Source organism: Coloeus monedula (assembly GCF_965178545.1).
Source record: "Coloeus monedula genome assembly, chromosome: 11".
Taxonomy (NCBI): domain Eukaryota; kingdom Metazoa; phylum Chordata; class Aves; order Passeriformes; family Corvidae; genus Coloeus; species Coloeus monedula.
This window is the reverse complement of record NC_138791.1, coordinates 2,293,791-2,306,619: the sequence shown is the minus strand read 5'-3', so window position 1 is coordinate 2,306,619 and position 12,829 is coordinate 2,293,791. Positions and strand designations below refer to the sequence as shown.

Below are 12,829 nucleotides of genomic sequence, written 5' to 3'. Positions count from 1 at the left end.
AGAGAGACGCCAGGGAGGGAGGGAACACGGGATGGAGGGAGGGCGGAAACCAGCGACAGAACACGGGAGGGAAGGAGGGAGGCGAAGAAGCCGGGAGGAGAGAGGGAGCAGGGAAGAGGGAAGGAGGGAGGGAGCCCGGGAGGAGAGAGGCAGGGAAGGCGAAAGGGAGGGAGGAGAGCAGGAGAGAGACAGGGAAGGAAAGGGGGAGGGAGAGGGGGAAGGAGGCAGCCCGGGGAGGAGGGAGAAGGGGAAGGAGGGAGAAGGGGAAGGAGGGAGAAGGGGAAGGAGGGAGAAGGGGAAGGAGGCAGCGGCTGCCCCGCTGCCCCCAGCGCTCCCCGGAGGGCTCAGGACGGAGCCACCCGGCCCTGCAGTACACAGAATTCTCATGTCATCCTCGTTCCCAATCACTCCGCTGTAAATCGCGGCGGTTGTAGTGAATTCACGGGAAAACAAAGCCATGTTTCAAGCCGAGCCTCAAAACAAGCTCCTTTCTCCTCCACAGAGCACCACGCAGCCAAAAGCACCTCTTACTTCAGCAAGATTTAACTTCAGGGAATGCATTTCAAGTAAAGCACCTGAGCGACACACCAGAAAGTGTGAAATTCAAATAAGGGAATTCCATATTACCAATAGTCCATGTTGCTAGGTTTTAATTTGGAAGTGCTTGTTCTTCCCAACTGAGTATGGGTGTTCACAACTTCTATCACCACAAAAATACAGAAGCATATTATATAAGAAAGGGAGGCAATGTCACATGCTGGTTTTTTAAAAAATTAATCCACAAGCTCTAAAGTGTATTTTATTATCCTAACGCTGAGAATTCTCTCCTTTGAAAAATCACCTTTGACAAATTGTTCTTTGCACAGAAATTCCATTACACATTTGAGGATCCTGCTAGGCTTGCCAGGGCATTTGATTCACTCTGCTCCAGAGACTGCACTCCAATAGTTGTGTTTTTCCACGATAAAAATAAACATACTCAAGTACAGCTCACAAATGATACTTCAGGGAATTACACCTGAGCAGGGAATGTCTCAAAGCGCTCCCTTTCCAAACAAAAGGCTGACATAACTGGATTTCTAATAACACATCCAAAGCCTTTAAATGGATTCATTCCCACTGAAGCACAGTGGGGAGCTGCTACCTCAGAGTTAAGATCAAATTGCTAACGAAAGGTTCTACCATTTATAATGAACCAAACACACAATTCTAGGCCGACTTAATCACTTTCCAACCACGAGATGCTGGTGTTAAGTGGATGAATACACAACTGCTTCCCACAACACACTTCTCATCTCCCAGCCAAAATTCTTAGGACAGATGCACAGGGTTTAAGTAACCAATTTCTACTATTAAACTAGAACACCAGAATCTGAAAAAGAGGGAAAATATGAAAAACAATCAAAAAATAACTTCATTGGAGGCAGTGGCAGGGAAGTGAGAGTTAAATTCTGAGAATGTTTACGAACTTTCCTGATATATCTGAAATACAGATAATCAGCTATTTCAGATGTATCACAAACATTTGAGATTTTGTAATATTCTGCTGAAAGCATATTTTTGTATGGCCAGATCAAATTTACAAAATAAAGTAGTAAAATAGATGGCTCATGGATGCTATTTTAGATTATAATTCATCTGCAGCAGATGGTTTGATTGAAACAGATTAAGTCACATGAACCCTGGACAGAAAACCAGTGCTTTTTATTACAAGAAGATGCCTGTTTCATATACAAAATCACAGAAAGAATCTATTGAGCAAAACCATAAAAATGTGTGACACTGGAAAATATTAGACAGCTCTAACATATAGCTAAGGGAGCACATGAAATAACTGCCTGCATCTTTTAGTTTTGAACCTTGGTTGCACATGAGTCTGTTGGTTCAGACTTCATTATTTTTATGGCCTCCGCTGTATAAAGTGTTATAATGTACATAACTGCCAGCTGTGTTTTATTTCATCACTAGAAAATGAGCCTGAAAAAAAAAAATAAAAATCACACTTTTCCCCCATAAAATTACATAACATTTCAAAAATGCCATAAATCTCCTCGGCTGTGTCATGCATGTGCGCCCCAGAAACGCAGTGCCTGGCTCCTTCCAAGCACTCCTGGCCCCAGAGAAAGGCTATAAATAGTTAATTTTTTCGGCGAGAGGAGGAGGTATGTTGTAAATGAGAAGTGAGCTTTTGTTGTTTTGCATTACTTCAGCGCTGGATTCCCGATTTGTAACAAATTCCAAGGCTGCAGACTGCGGGCCCAGGCTGTGAGTAAGGCGGTGGTGATTTATGGGAGGATAAACCCCTCTGTCCACATCCCATGACTGCACAGCGCGGAGCGGAATGCGCGGAATGCCGGGGCTGCGGGAGCTGAGGCAGCAGGGACAGGAGCACGGCGCTGCTCCATCGCTTCCTCCAGGCAGGAATGACAGGAATTCTCCCGGCAGTGCCAGCCAGGCTCGCATTCCCAGGAATGAGCGCACGGCAAGAATGGCATTTGCTGATTGCCCAACACATGCACCTCGCTCATCAACGCCTTACCTGGCCGGCACATTCCACATCTGACTGTCAGAGCCGAGCAATCCCGGCAGGAATGTTTAGCAACAACTGCCGCTTGCCCAGTTGTCAAGGCAGCCCAGGGAGCAGCTGGCTCAGAGCTCCTGGCCTCAGAAAAATGCAAAGCACTTGTGTTCCTCCTCCTGCTGCTGCTGCTGCTGCCTCCCCACCCCCAGCCACAGAGAGCCTCAGGATCGGGGGAAGTGAAAGCAGCGCTTTACAAAGAACGAGGCAACAATACTCCAGAAATCGCAAGGTGAATACGTATGGTTTGCTATAAATAGTTAAGCTGAGCTAATTCCTGTTACTTCACGCTGTACGAAAACAAAAGAAAGCAAGAAAACCCATCTAATCGCGGCGGCTCTTGTGCGGATCTCCCACACAAGCTGGAACAAAAGGAAAAGCCGAGCGCAAAGTTTGAGCCAGGACGCGATTTTAGCGCTGCGGGCACAGACGCGAACAGACACTTACAGATGCGGGTTGAACATCCGACTCATTTTCGAGACGTGGTCGTTTTCACAGTCCAGCTCCTCGTCCCCTTGGTCCATGCTGAGCTTCCTCTTGCTGGGGCTGATGGGCGGGGGGCCCGTGCGGTGGTTGCTGAGCGCGGGGGACACGGGCAGGGGCTGCATTCGGGGCTCGCCTCTCAGCGCCGCTTCACCTGCCCGGGGAGACACACAGCGAGTCACCACCACGGGGACAACAGCGACAACCACCCGCCTCGGCAGCGCGCAGGAAAACCCCCCGAAATTCCCCCAGAAAAGGTCCCGAACCGCACATGTGTGAGGCGGCTGTGGGATGAACGAGGCATCGCAACCCGCACTTCGTGCTGGGACAAGCGGTGAGGAGAGGCAGCAGGAGACGGGGCAGCTCACCCCGGATGCTCCGAAGGGCTGAACTAACCCATCCTTGCGACAGCTTTTTCACTCAGATTCCCCCTCGCAGGCTGCAATCCCAGCGCTGGGCTGTGATTACCTCACTCTGCAAACCGTGACTATTCACAGGGAAATCAGCTTTGTTCCTCTTCTTATGGTCGCGGTTATAAATTCCAGGGCTACAGTTCACGTTAATGCCAAATATTCGAGATCTAAAACTGAATAAACGCTCAGATTCTCAGATGATTCCCTTTATAAAAGGCTGTCCAAAACAAGCTTGTCTGGTATATAACTATGCAAGGAAAAAAATTAGGGGGGAAATTGGAACTTGCTGATGCAAGTTTTAAGTATGTCCTTAAATGTCTTTCTCTATACTTTAAAACTATGTTTGGAGCCACGAACAAAAGAGCCCAATTCTTCAGCAGAGGAATTGCAGAAATGCTAATTTCCAACGGGGTGGCAGACTGAATAGATGATAAGTTTTTATATAATCTAACACTTCCCAGAAAAAGCCATTCCCTGCATATGGGAGCTGTGTATAAATAATTCCTGCAATGACACAGTTGGCTGTGCTCAAACATATGGACAGATCGTTGCTAAGCAGGCATTAAAGCATGGCCACAGCTTTTCCCATTTCAGTTAAATGTCTCGCTGCTCCTGCAGCCTGAAGCACAGTGCTGCACTTCACCACGGGCAGACTTTACTGGAACTCACATCCTCACAGCCACAGGTCATTTTTAGACCTCACAGGGATTTAAAGATGTTTAAAAAGTGCTTTTGGGGCTCCATCAGGGGCTTGGAGAGGAGCTAAATTAACCAGGCTTACCTATTCTGGTAATATCCCTGAAATAGCTGCTTTTGCTAGAGTTTAAAATTTGTATTTTTCCTACACTGCCAGAAGCATCTTGTTTTCTACACAGCCATAATTTCCAAACCTAAAATTAGGCCCAAGTTAACTCCATCTAGAGCCCTGAGGTACCTGACAATGGAAATCTTTGTGTGCCACCACACATTTTCACATCATCACCAAGGCAGATGATTTATAAAATGCTGCCTTAATTCCACACACGACAAATAACATTTTGTTGGAAAAAGCAGGAGTGAGGAGAAAACCTCCTGAATGTTTACCAGTAAAAATAAACATTCTGCCAATTTAGTCAGCATAATATAAACTAGCAAATATACGCTGACCTATAATACACCACAAGCCATGATTTCTATTAAAGATTCTGGCACCAAATCTAAATAGGAACTTTCCATCTCAGCTCTAAATAGCAAAAACTGTGCCCTGCTGCAAATGCTCTGGGACAGACATCCAGAGCTCTCCTGTTCCAACCAACCAAACATCAACTGAGAAGCCCCCACAACCACCCCAGTGCCACGAGAGAAGCTTTTATCAACATGACCTCTCATGGAAATTGTCTTCAGATCAGTAAATTTGTGCATTTTTCCTTCAGCCTTTGTATTTTGCCCATAGAAACCCCCACCTCCATAGTGTTCACATTCTAAATTTTCAAAGCAAACCACATCACACCAGTTCCTCTCAGTGAGGAATCTCCCTCACTTCTGTCTTTGAAAAGGAATAATTTAAGACCAGTGTCAGAAGATAAAGCTTTCAGCACCTGAGGCTGGAGACTGTGTCCTCCCACCCATGCACCATCACTCTTCTCCCTGCAGTATCTGGGGACTCCAACCCAAAATTCCACAACAGCAGATACAAATTCCATGTAGGCACCTAACTCCTACTGACCCCTGAGCAACTCCTGACAGGAACAATTTAAATACCCATGTAAAGCTAACTTGGGTGTTTAAAAAACCCCAAAAATCTCTGGACATTGTTCAATTCAGTGAATTAGAAACTTGCCCTTTTTCCCCAAACAGAACCTGATACTATACAATTACCAAAATGGGACTTTTTTATTTCAAAATTTAAAAATTCATTTCTTCTATGTATGGTAACAACAGCATTTATATATTAACATCCAGACTGAGTATAAAATCTGATAAAAATGCTATTGTATGCTGGAAGAAACCTGTTTTAAAGGAACTTAGCAAAGAAAGGGAGGGCTTCTAATTAAAGCCTATCCAATTTGGTAATGAATTTTGCTGATTATGCAGGGAACACCAAGACCTTCAGCTAAATACACCAGGATCTGACCAGCACCACTGGGCCAGCTGGCCAAAATTAATCAAATTAACCAAACTTTGAACAGGTGGGAGCAGTGAGAGTCTCTTAAAGGGCAGACAGGACAGTTCAATTTGTAGAGCCCATCCTGCCCACTCCAGGCAGGAGAACAGTGCCAAACCAGAGTCCAGACAACAGGGAAAATTGAGAGGAAAAATCTCTTTATGTTGTTCAGAGGGATAAAATGCATATTCCACTACTGGTTTTGCACAGGACCGTGAGTTCTCATGGATCCTGCACATTTGATTAGGGCTAAAACTGCTCCTCATTTCAATAGAATTCCTTCCCCACTACTCTCCTCCTTACCAAACGTGAATTTAAAGCAGAGAGAGAGAAACCACAGAGGAGACTGTGGCCCCAAATGCTGTTTTAGGGACTAGATTTGTCTCCCCCAGCTGACCACACTCCATGGAAACCAGACTCGCATCACACAGCTGGCAAGACAACACTCTGATAAAACAACTGTGTTTTATAAATTCCCCAACTCCAAACTCCAGGCTTCAAAATTCATTACTGTGACGGCTTGTGTCTGCCCTGCAACTGAGAGCAGAGATAGCAAACACATTTATTGTGCCTCTCATAATGCTCCTCTTTGTTTCAGTCAGCAGCTGGTGGAAGGCACTCCAGATCTGCTGCTTTCAGATACTTCTACTCACAACTATTCATACTAGCCCTCTTTTTTTTTTTTTTTTCCCCCTCCTCCTCCTCTTTTTTTTATTAAAACTGTTGGGCAACATGATAAAGCACAGACAAGCTAAACAAAGATAACACCGTGACGTAGTGTCTGCCTATAGAGCAGCTCTGCTCTCGCTTGACACCAGCCCGTGCAGTCAGCAGGAATGTGCTTTACTTTAACCGCTTCGGAGCCTCAGCTGAAAGTGCTCTGAACCAACACATGCAAACGAAATGTCTGTCAGGCCAGCAGGGCTCTTCCCAGCCCCGCACAGCCCCGGGACAGCTCTCTGTACACACGGCATGTCCAGCTCTGTTTGCCTTTCTCCGGTCAGCGGGAGCCGCGGCCCCACCGGAACGTCCGCACAAGGCAAACACCACAACAGCAAAAGGCGTGTTTTTACAAGTGTGCACTCGACAGAGAGACACCAGAGGAGTCTGAGATATGTCTGAGAGCTCCAGGAGTCACCAAAGACTGGAAAAAAAAATATACACCACTCTGGCAGCAAGCTTCCTTCCTGTGACCCAGCGACTCGGTATGGGCTGCACGGAGCCGGGGCTGCCATATCCTATCCCCCTCCCAATTTCCTCTCCCCCGCTGGTTGCCTTTAATGCAGAAGGTCTGAGCATTAATTACAACCCAGAAATGAAAGGCTTTGTCTTGCCAGCTGAAGATTGACACGATGCAGACCTTAGACAGGTTAGAATAAAAACTCAAAAGAAAATCCCGGCACTGCCCTCGCCCGTTTTACTTTTCTGTTCTGCATCTGACACATGGATTTATCCACAAGAGTGAATTCCTGACAAGTTTATTAACTTTTAGAAAAAAAACCCCAAACATTTAAAATTCCTCAGTTGTGGTGTTTGTCATGAGGGTCCTCACCTTTAAGGTCTTGGATTGAATTACCATGACCTCAGGCCATTCTATTGATTAAAAACATGGGCAAGAGCATTTAACAGACTTTAATTAATGGGCATCACACCTTTAATTACCTTTTCCAATACCTGCAGACAAACTCTCATTAGTGAAAGGAGCTGCCTCATGTTCTTAAGGCCAAATTCCCAGGAATGAGTAGTACATGAAGATCTTCAAGGGCAGTTTTTTCTATTGATTCAAAATCAAAATTTACTTTCATGGCATATGCTGAAGAGCCTAGATCTTCACAAAAGCAACATAGATGTGAAAAGGATACTATAAAATAAAATTTATTTTATTTTTTATCCCTATATTCTAAAAATCATTAGGAGATTAAATAACAAATAGATTGGAATGAATTTATAAACTATTGCATGTTTTATTCCACTATGGCAAAGACAGAAGCCAGTCTGTGCCAAGATAAATTGGGATAAATGGCATAAAAATTTCAATTCATGCACCAAAAAAAAGAAATAATCACATGATTTGAGATATCAAATACCAAGCAGGGAAGTCACCACAAATTACTCAATTCAACAAGTCATCAAAACAAGTTATCAACACAGAACTGCCATGCAACACCAGAGTCCCTGTGCAGATGTTGCCAGCTGCCTGCTCTGGGTGTTCTTTCACCTCACACTGTATGGTGGGAGAGGACTGACAGCCCTGGCACTGGGAAATTCCCCAGGAATCAGAGCTGTGTGAAACAGGCTGCAGGCAACCTTAAAACTGTGCAGTTCAAGGCAGATTTGCTTCACTTGCTTGACCAAAGACAACGAATTAATCCATTCATTCTCCCCAGGAGGAAAGCTTTGGTCACCAGGAAAGGCATCCCAAGAAGAATTACAAATTATATTACTTATATCATTGCTGAGCACTTCTGCAACCCCCACTCAAACAAAATCCCTTTCCCAAAAACCAGCATTCTGCACCACTACTTTATTTCTGGGTTGCTTCTACAGAAGATCTGATTTAAGATGAGCTTAAATAAGACTTAATTCTGGGAAGCAGTGTATCAAACCCTGTAAACAGAGTCACAGTAGTCTGTATTTCCTTTCGAGTACATTAAAGAGGCCTATCTGGAGAGCATAATAAAACAGCAAACTGCAGAACAACAAAAAATTAAGTATTAATAGCAACAGCCTGATGAAAAAACGCTGCTATGAAATCAGATCTTGAAAATATTCTCTATTATAATTGATAGATTTCTTTCAGCAGCCAACTTACTGATTCCTTTATCTGACACATATTTGACTGGCTTTCTGCTATGATAACAAAAAACTAATTTGGGAAACCAGAAAGTCACATATACATGTGGAGAAAAATTGGCAAAAGCCTCCTCTTCTCCTCCGTTTACAAAACACATGAAAAGCACTTACTCCTGGAACCAAGCTCTGGCTACCACTGTGCAGAGATCTGCACGCCAGAAAACCCATGGCCAAAACCAAAATACAGTGATTAAAGTGACTGCTCTGTGCTGGCTCCTCCAGCTGCCCCTGCCTGCCAAGGAGGGACAACGTTATGCTCCACACTGCAGGCAGGGACATAAAATAGTGACCTCTGCATTCAATCACCTCCACCCACTTTCCTCATCTTTCCTTCAAAAGCCTCACAAAGGAGCCAGAATTTGGTACAGCAGCATCACTGGCAGCCTGCAGCAGGCTCACTTGAGGATCCTGCCAAAAATATACTGTTAATCAAAATTAGAGATGATTTCTACTTAATAGAAATGAAAATGCTGTATTGTGTACCAAAAACTACAGTGCAACAGGCAGAAAATGGCAAACTGGCCTCCCCCGAGCCAACATCACCCTATTTGTTCCTTCAAAGGTAGTGTGAAAAAACAGACTACTCATCTTAAATTCTCTCTCATCACGCTGTAAAAGCACAGCTGTACAAAATACCATTGCTACATCAACTGCCTTTGGCTGGGGAACTGCTTCAGTTCCACAAACTATTTCACACGTACATAAGATTAACAAAAAGTCTTTGCTGAACGCTTCAATAATGGCTGAAAAATTCCCTCTGCTCTGCTAAGCAGGTAGCAGCTGAGGGAGTCTCCTTGGTAAGGAGGCAAGGATTGATGGCATGGGAAGAAGGAGGGCAGCAGATCTGCCACAGGGAAAGCAGGATGGAATAAATTCTAATGCTGTGGTCTGGCAGAGCTGCTTAAGATTTCCTCTGTCAAACTGCAGCTTTCACACCTCAGCAGTGTGACTGTGAGGCTGTGTTCAGTGCCAGCCCAGCAATGAACTCAGGCTTGGGTCTAACTTAAGAGCATGAGATTACCTCATAAATTTGCAGCTCTCACTTGAAGATAATGTCCCATTTAGGTAGCTCTTACAAAACTCTGAAAGAAGTGTTCTTTTCTTCTGCTTAGAGTACCTGTACTCGTGCAAACTGTGGCTAAAACAAGATTGTAAATATCTGGCAGGCAAGATTTGGATGTAATCAATGCTAAACTACACTGATCTCCAGATAAATAACACCAGGGTTGTTTACAATACTTGTTAACACCAATGTCAGAAAAGGATTTCTCCGTGTTCCAGACACAGGATGAGTTTGTGCTCAAGGAGCAGGGTTGCTCCCTAGGAGCACTCCTTTGAGCCTTTGTGCCAGTTCTCCCAGGAAAAACCTGCATCAACCATCTCAAGTCAGCTAAGAGGGACTAAAAATTAGCACAATTATCATTTTGTGTTGGCTCAGAGAAGAACCAAGCTCTGGGCTAAGCCCAGCTACCGAGTTCAGCCAAGGGCAGCAGTTTGGGCATCCCAAACACAGGAGGGGAGAAAGGAAGACAAAGGGAGAAGAATCAGCTACATTTCCTGCAGAAAACAGTAAATTCCATACTCTTTTATGCTTAGCAAACAGGACACTCCTCTCTACTGGGCACCAAAAGACACATGTGATAATGTGATTATTATTGAAAATGTAAAAACATTATCAATAAAAAAAATTTAGTGAATGAAATATAATTAAGGCAACATGCTGAAGATGTTGTTTCCCAGACCAAAGGTGGTTTCAGAGCTAGGTGCTCTTTTTTTTGTCACCCAGTCTGAGAGTCTTAAATGACTTTGTTATATAAAAGATGACAAAGCTAAACTGATCAAAGACCAGCCTGTCTTTTAGCTGAAACAATCAAAGCCAGACCTGCCATCTATTTCAAAAGTAAATCAAAGTCACAGCAAGGTCACAACAGAAAGAATTCTTAGATTGGGGGCTAAGGCAGTATTTAGTGCACTAAATCCTACCTTAGAGCAGTATTTTCATGGGATGGCAAAGAGAGACAGATTCAATTTGTGAAAGCTCAGATTTGAATAATTCCCCCTAAAGAGAAAATATTTACTACCCTCCCTCTGTTTGTTTGTTTTTTTGATATTATTTCTATTAGTGGATACTCAGGTTTAAAACACCCCCCTCTGCTCTGATGGCTGATATTCCATGGATATGATCCTGTAACACAAATTCTGGGTATTCAGTGTCCCTTGTGGATATGAACACAGTCAGGATGCTCTACAGCAACCATGCTCCAAACATTAATTCTGAGATGTTCACTTGCAATGGGGTCATAGTAAAAGTAAATCCAATAAATCATGCACTCTTTGCTTCGTAAGGATTTGAAGCAAAAGGTGCAACAGAAAGGTAAAAAGAATATTCCACTTACTTCAACTGGAGCCTATTCTTAGCAATACTACAAGCTTTTATTACAGTTTAAAATAAACATGCTCTGAACACCTTTTCTCACATTATTCTCCTTTGCTACATGTGGAAAAATTTGGAACACCAAGAAAATGAGCTTTCTAAAAGAGCTGTGAAATCTGATATTGCGCTTTTCCAGCAATGTTTCTTTTAGTCCCATTTTATTTTTCCCCATATTCCCTACCTGGAAGGTAAAATGGCCCTCAAGAGAGGATAGAAATGCTTTAAAATACGAACAGAAAAGCAGATGTATTTAAAATGTTAGCAAAAGACATGCACAGGTGGGTGCTGCCTTTGGGATGCATCTGGAATAATGCAGGGTCACTCTGCTGGCTCCAAGTCCTCAGTGCCCACTCCCTGAGGGGATCCCTGGGAGCTGCATCCAAGTGACCAAATTCTCTTCCTAAACCACAGTGAAATGAGAAAAAAAAAATCACATTTGGCCCCATGAACTCAGGAGAACGTTGGATTTCCATTTGGTTTTGCTACCTGATGGCAGCCTCGCAGGCTCCCGTGTGAGGGACACGGAGCCCCTTCGGCCACGCTGGACAGAACAGCCAAGATTTTAATCCACTGAGCAGCAGAACAATTCCAACCCATCTCCCACAAAGAATCCATTGTGGAGAACAAAATCCCTTTGTCCTTCAGAACGGGCTCCAAAATCCCTTCTGCAGAGGGAAGCGAGGGAGCAGTGACAACTGTGCAGGGCACTCGAGCACTGGGAATCCTCAGCAAACCACAGCAGCCATTCAGAGGGAAACAAGATCATCTTTTGACCATGCTCTGGCCATGGAAAATGAGCAGGACGTGCCAGTTCCTCATGTGCAGGGCTTTGCTGAGGCTGAGAGAGGGCCCAGCCTCTGCCTCAGACGGTAAAATAGAGCAAATTGAGCTCAGCACAAGCCCTGCAGGGTGGATAATAAAGATCCTTCAGCCCTCTGGATTTGTGTTATTCTGAGACACACCTCAACACTCGCTCAGATGCTGCTCTCATGCAGCGTTTTAATAACCAAGAACTTGCAAAGGCTTCTAGAGGAGTGCAGAGAACAGAGCAGCTCATGAGATACAGAGGAAAGGATTCCATATAACTTCTCCAGGGTTATGGGTGCTGGTATAAGAAACATAAAATCTAAAATATCACCCTTGTTCCTGTCAGGACTGTCTTCCAAAACAAACAGGCACACACCACCACTAAGAAAAAAATGTTAATTCTGTGCCTCTGACATAGCATTTTTAATCTTGGGTTCATGACACACAACTACATTAAATTTACTGGGGAAAAAAAAAAATGGCTATGAAGAGATGTACAGAAAAAATTTAGGGAACCAGAGAGCACAAAAGCTTGAAAACTGTTGCTGCACTAGAAGATTCAGCTGTGAAAAAGCTGGTAGCAGAAAATTCATTCCTGCCCAGCAGGACTGAAGGTGGTGGATGTGAATTCAAACACCCTCACCCAGCCCAGCAGCAGCGCTGGGATTGCTGGAGGCTGTCCCAGGGATAAAAGGGAGCCAGTCCCGTGGTGCCAGGGGATGGATGGCATCACTGTCCAGCTCAGAGCACGGCTGTTTATTTCATAAGCAGGAGGGTGGTTTGTGGGGCCAAGCTGCAGGGTCACTCCAAATCAGTGTTCTCTCCAAGGGGAAGCTAGGGCAGGGCAGATAGAGGGAGGGATTGTGTTTGCTACCAAGAAATTACATGCTGCTGAGCAGCCTTTCTCACAGTTTTCTGGGCACTGAGGACAGGTTTTCCAGAACTCTTGGAAAAGCAAGAACAAGCAGAGGTTCTTATTTTTGAGGTTATCTTGACAGCCATGGGGTTGGAAGGGGTGAGCAGTGCCAAAGTTACACTCTGCAGCTCAAAGACCTGTCATTAGGGCTGTGTCTTCCTGCCCTATACCTACCAGTCCTTAGCCAAATCTCCCTTTTGAC

General features: G+C 44.4%; 1 protein-coding gene across 2 annotated transcripts in view; it reads right to left on the bottom strand.

Moving 5' to 3' along the window:
- The window catches only part of VGLL4 (vestigial like family member 4), a 73,189-nt gene that overhangs the window by 19,686 nt on the left and 40,674 nt on the right, over positions 1–12,829 (bottom strand). For both annotated transcript variants that reach the window (XM_082288622.1, XM_082288621.1), the window contains one exon: positions 3,026–3,215. In XM_082288622.1, the coding sequence (XP_082144748.1) occupies positions 3,026–3,215 (190 nt within the window). The remainder of the gene's footprint in view (positions 1–3,025; positions 3,216–12,829) is intronic.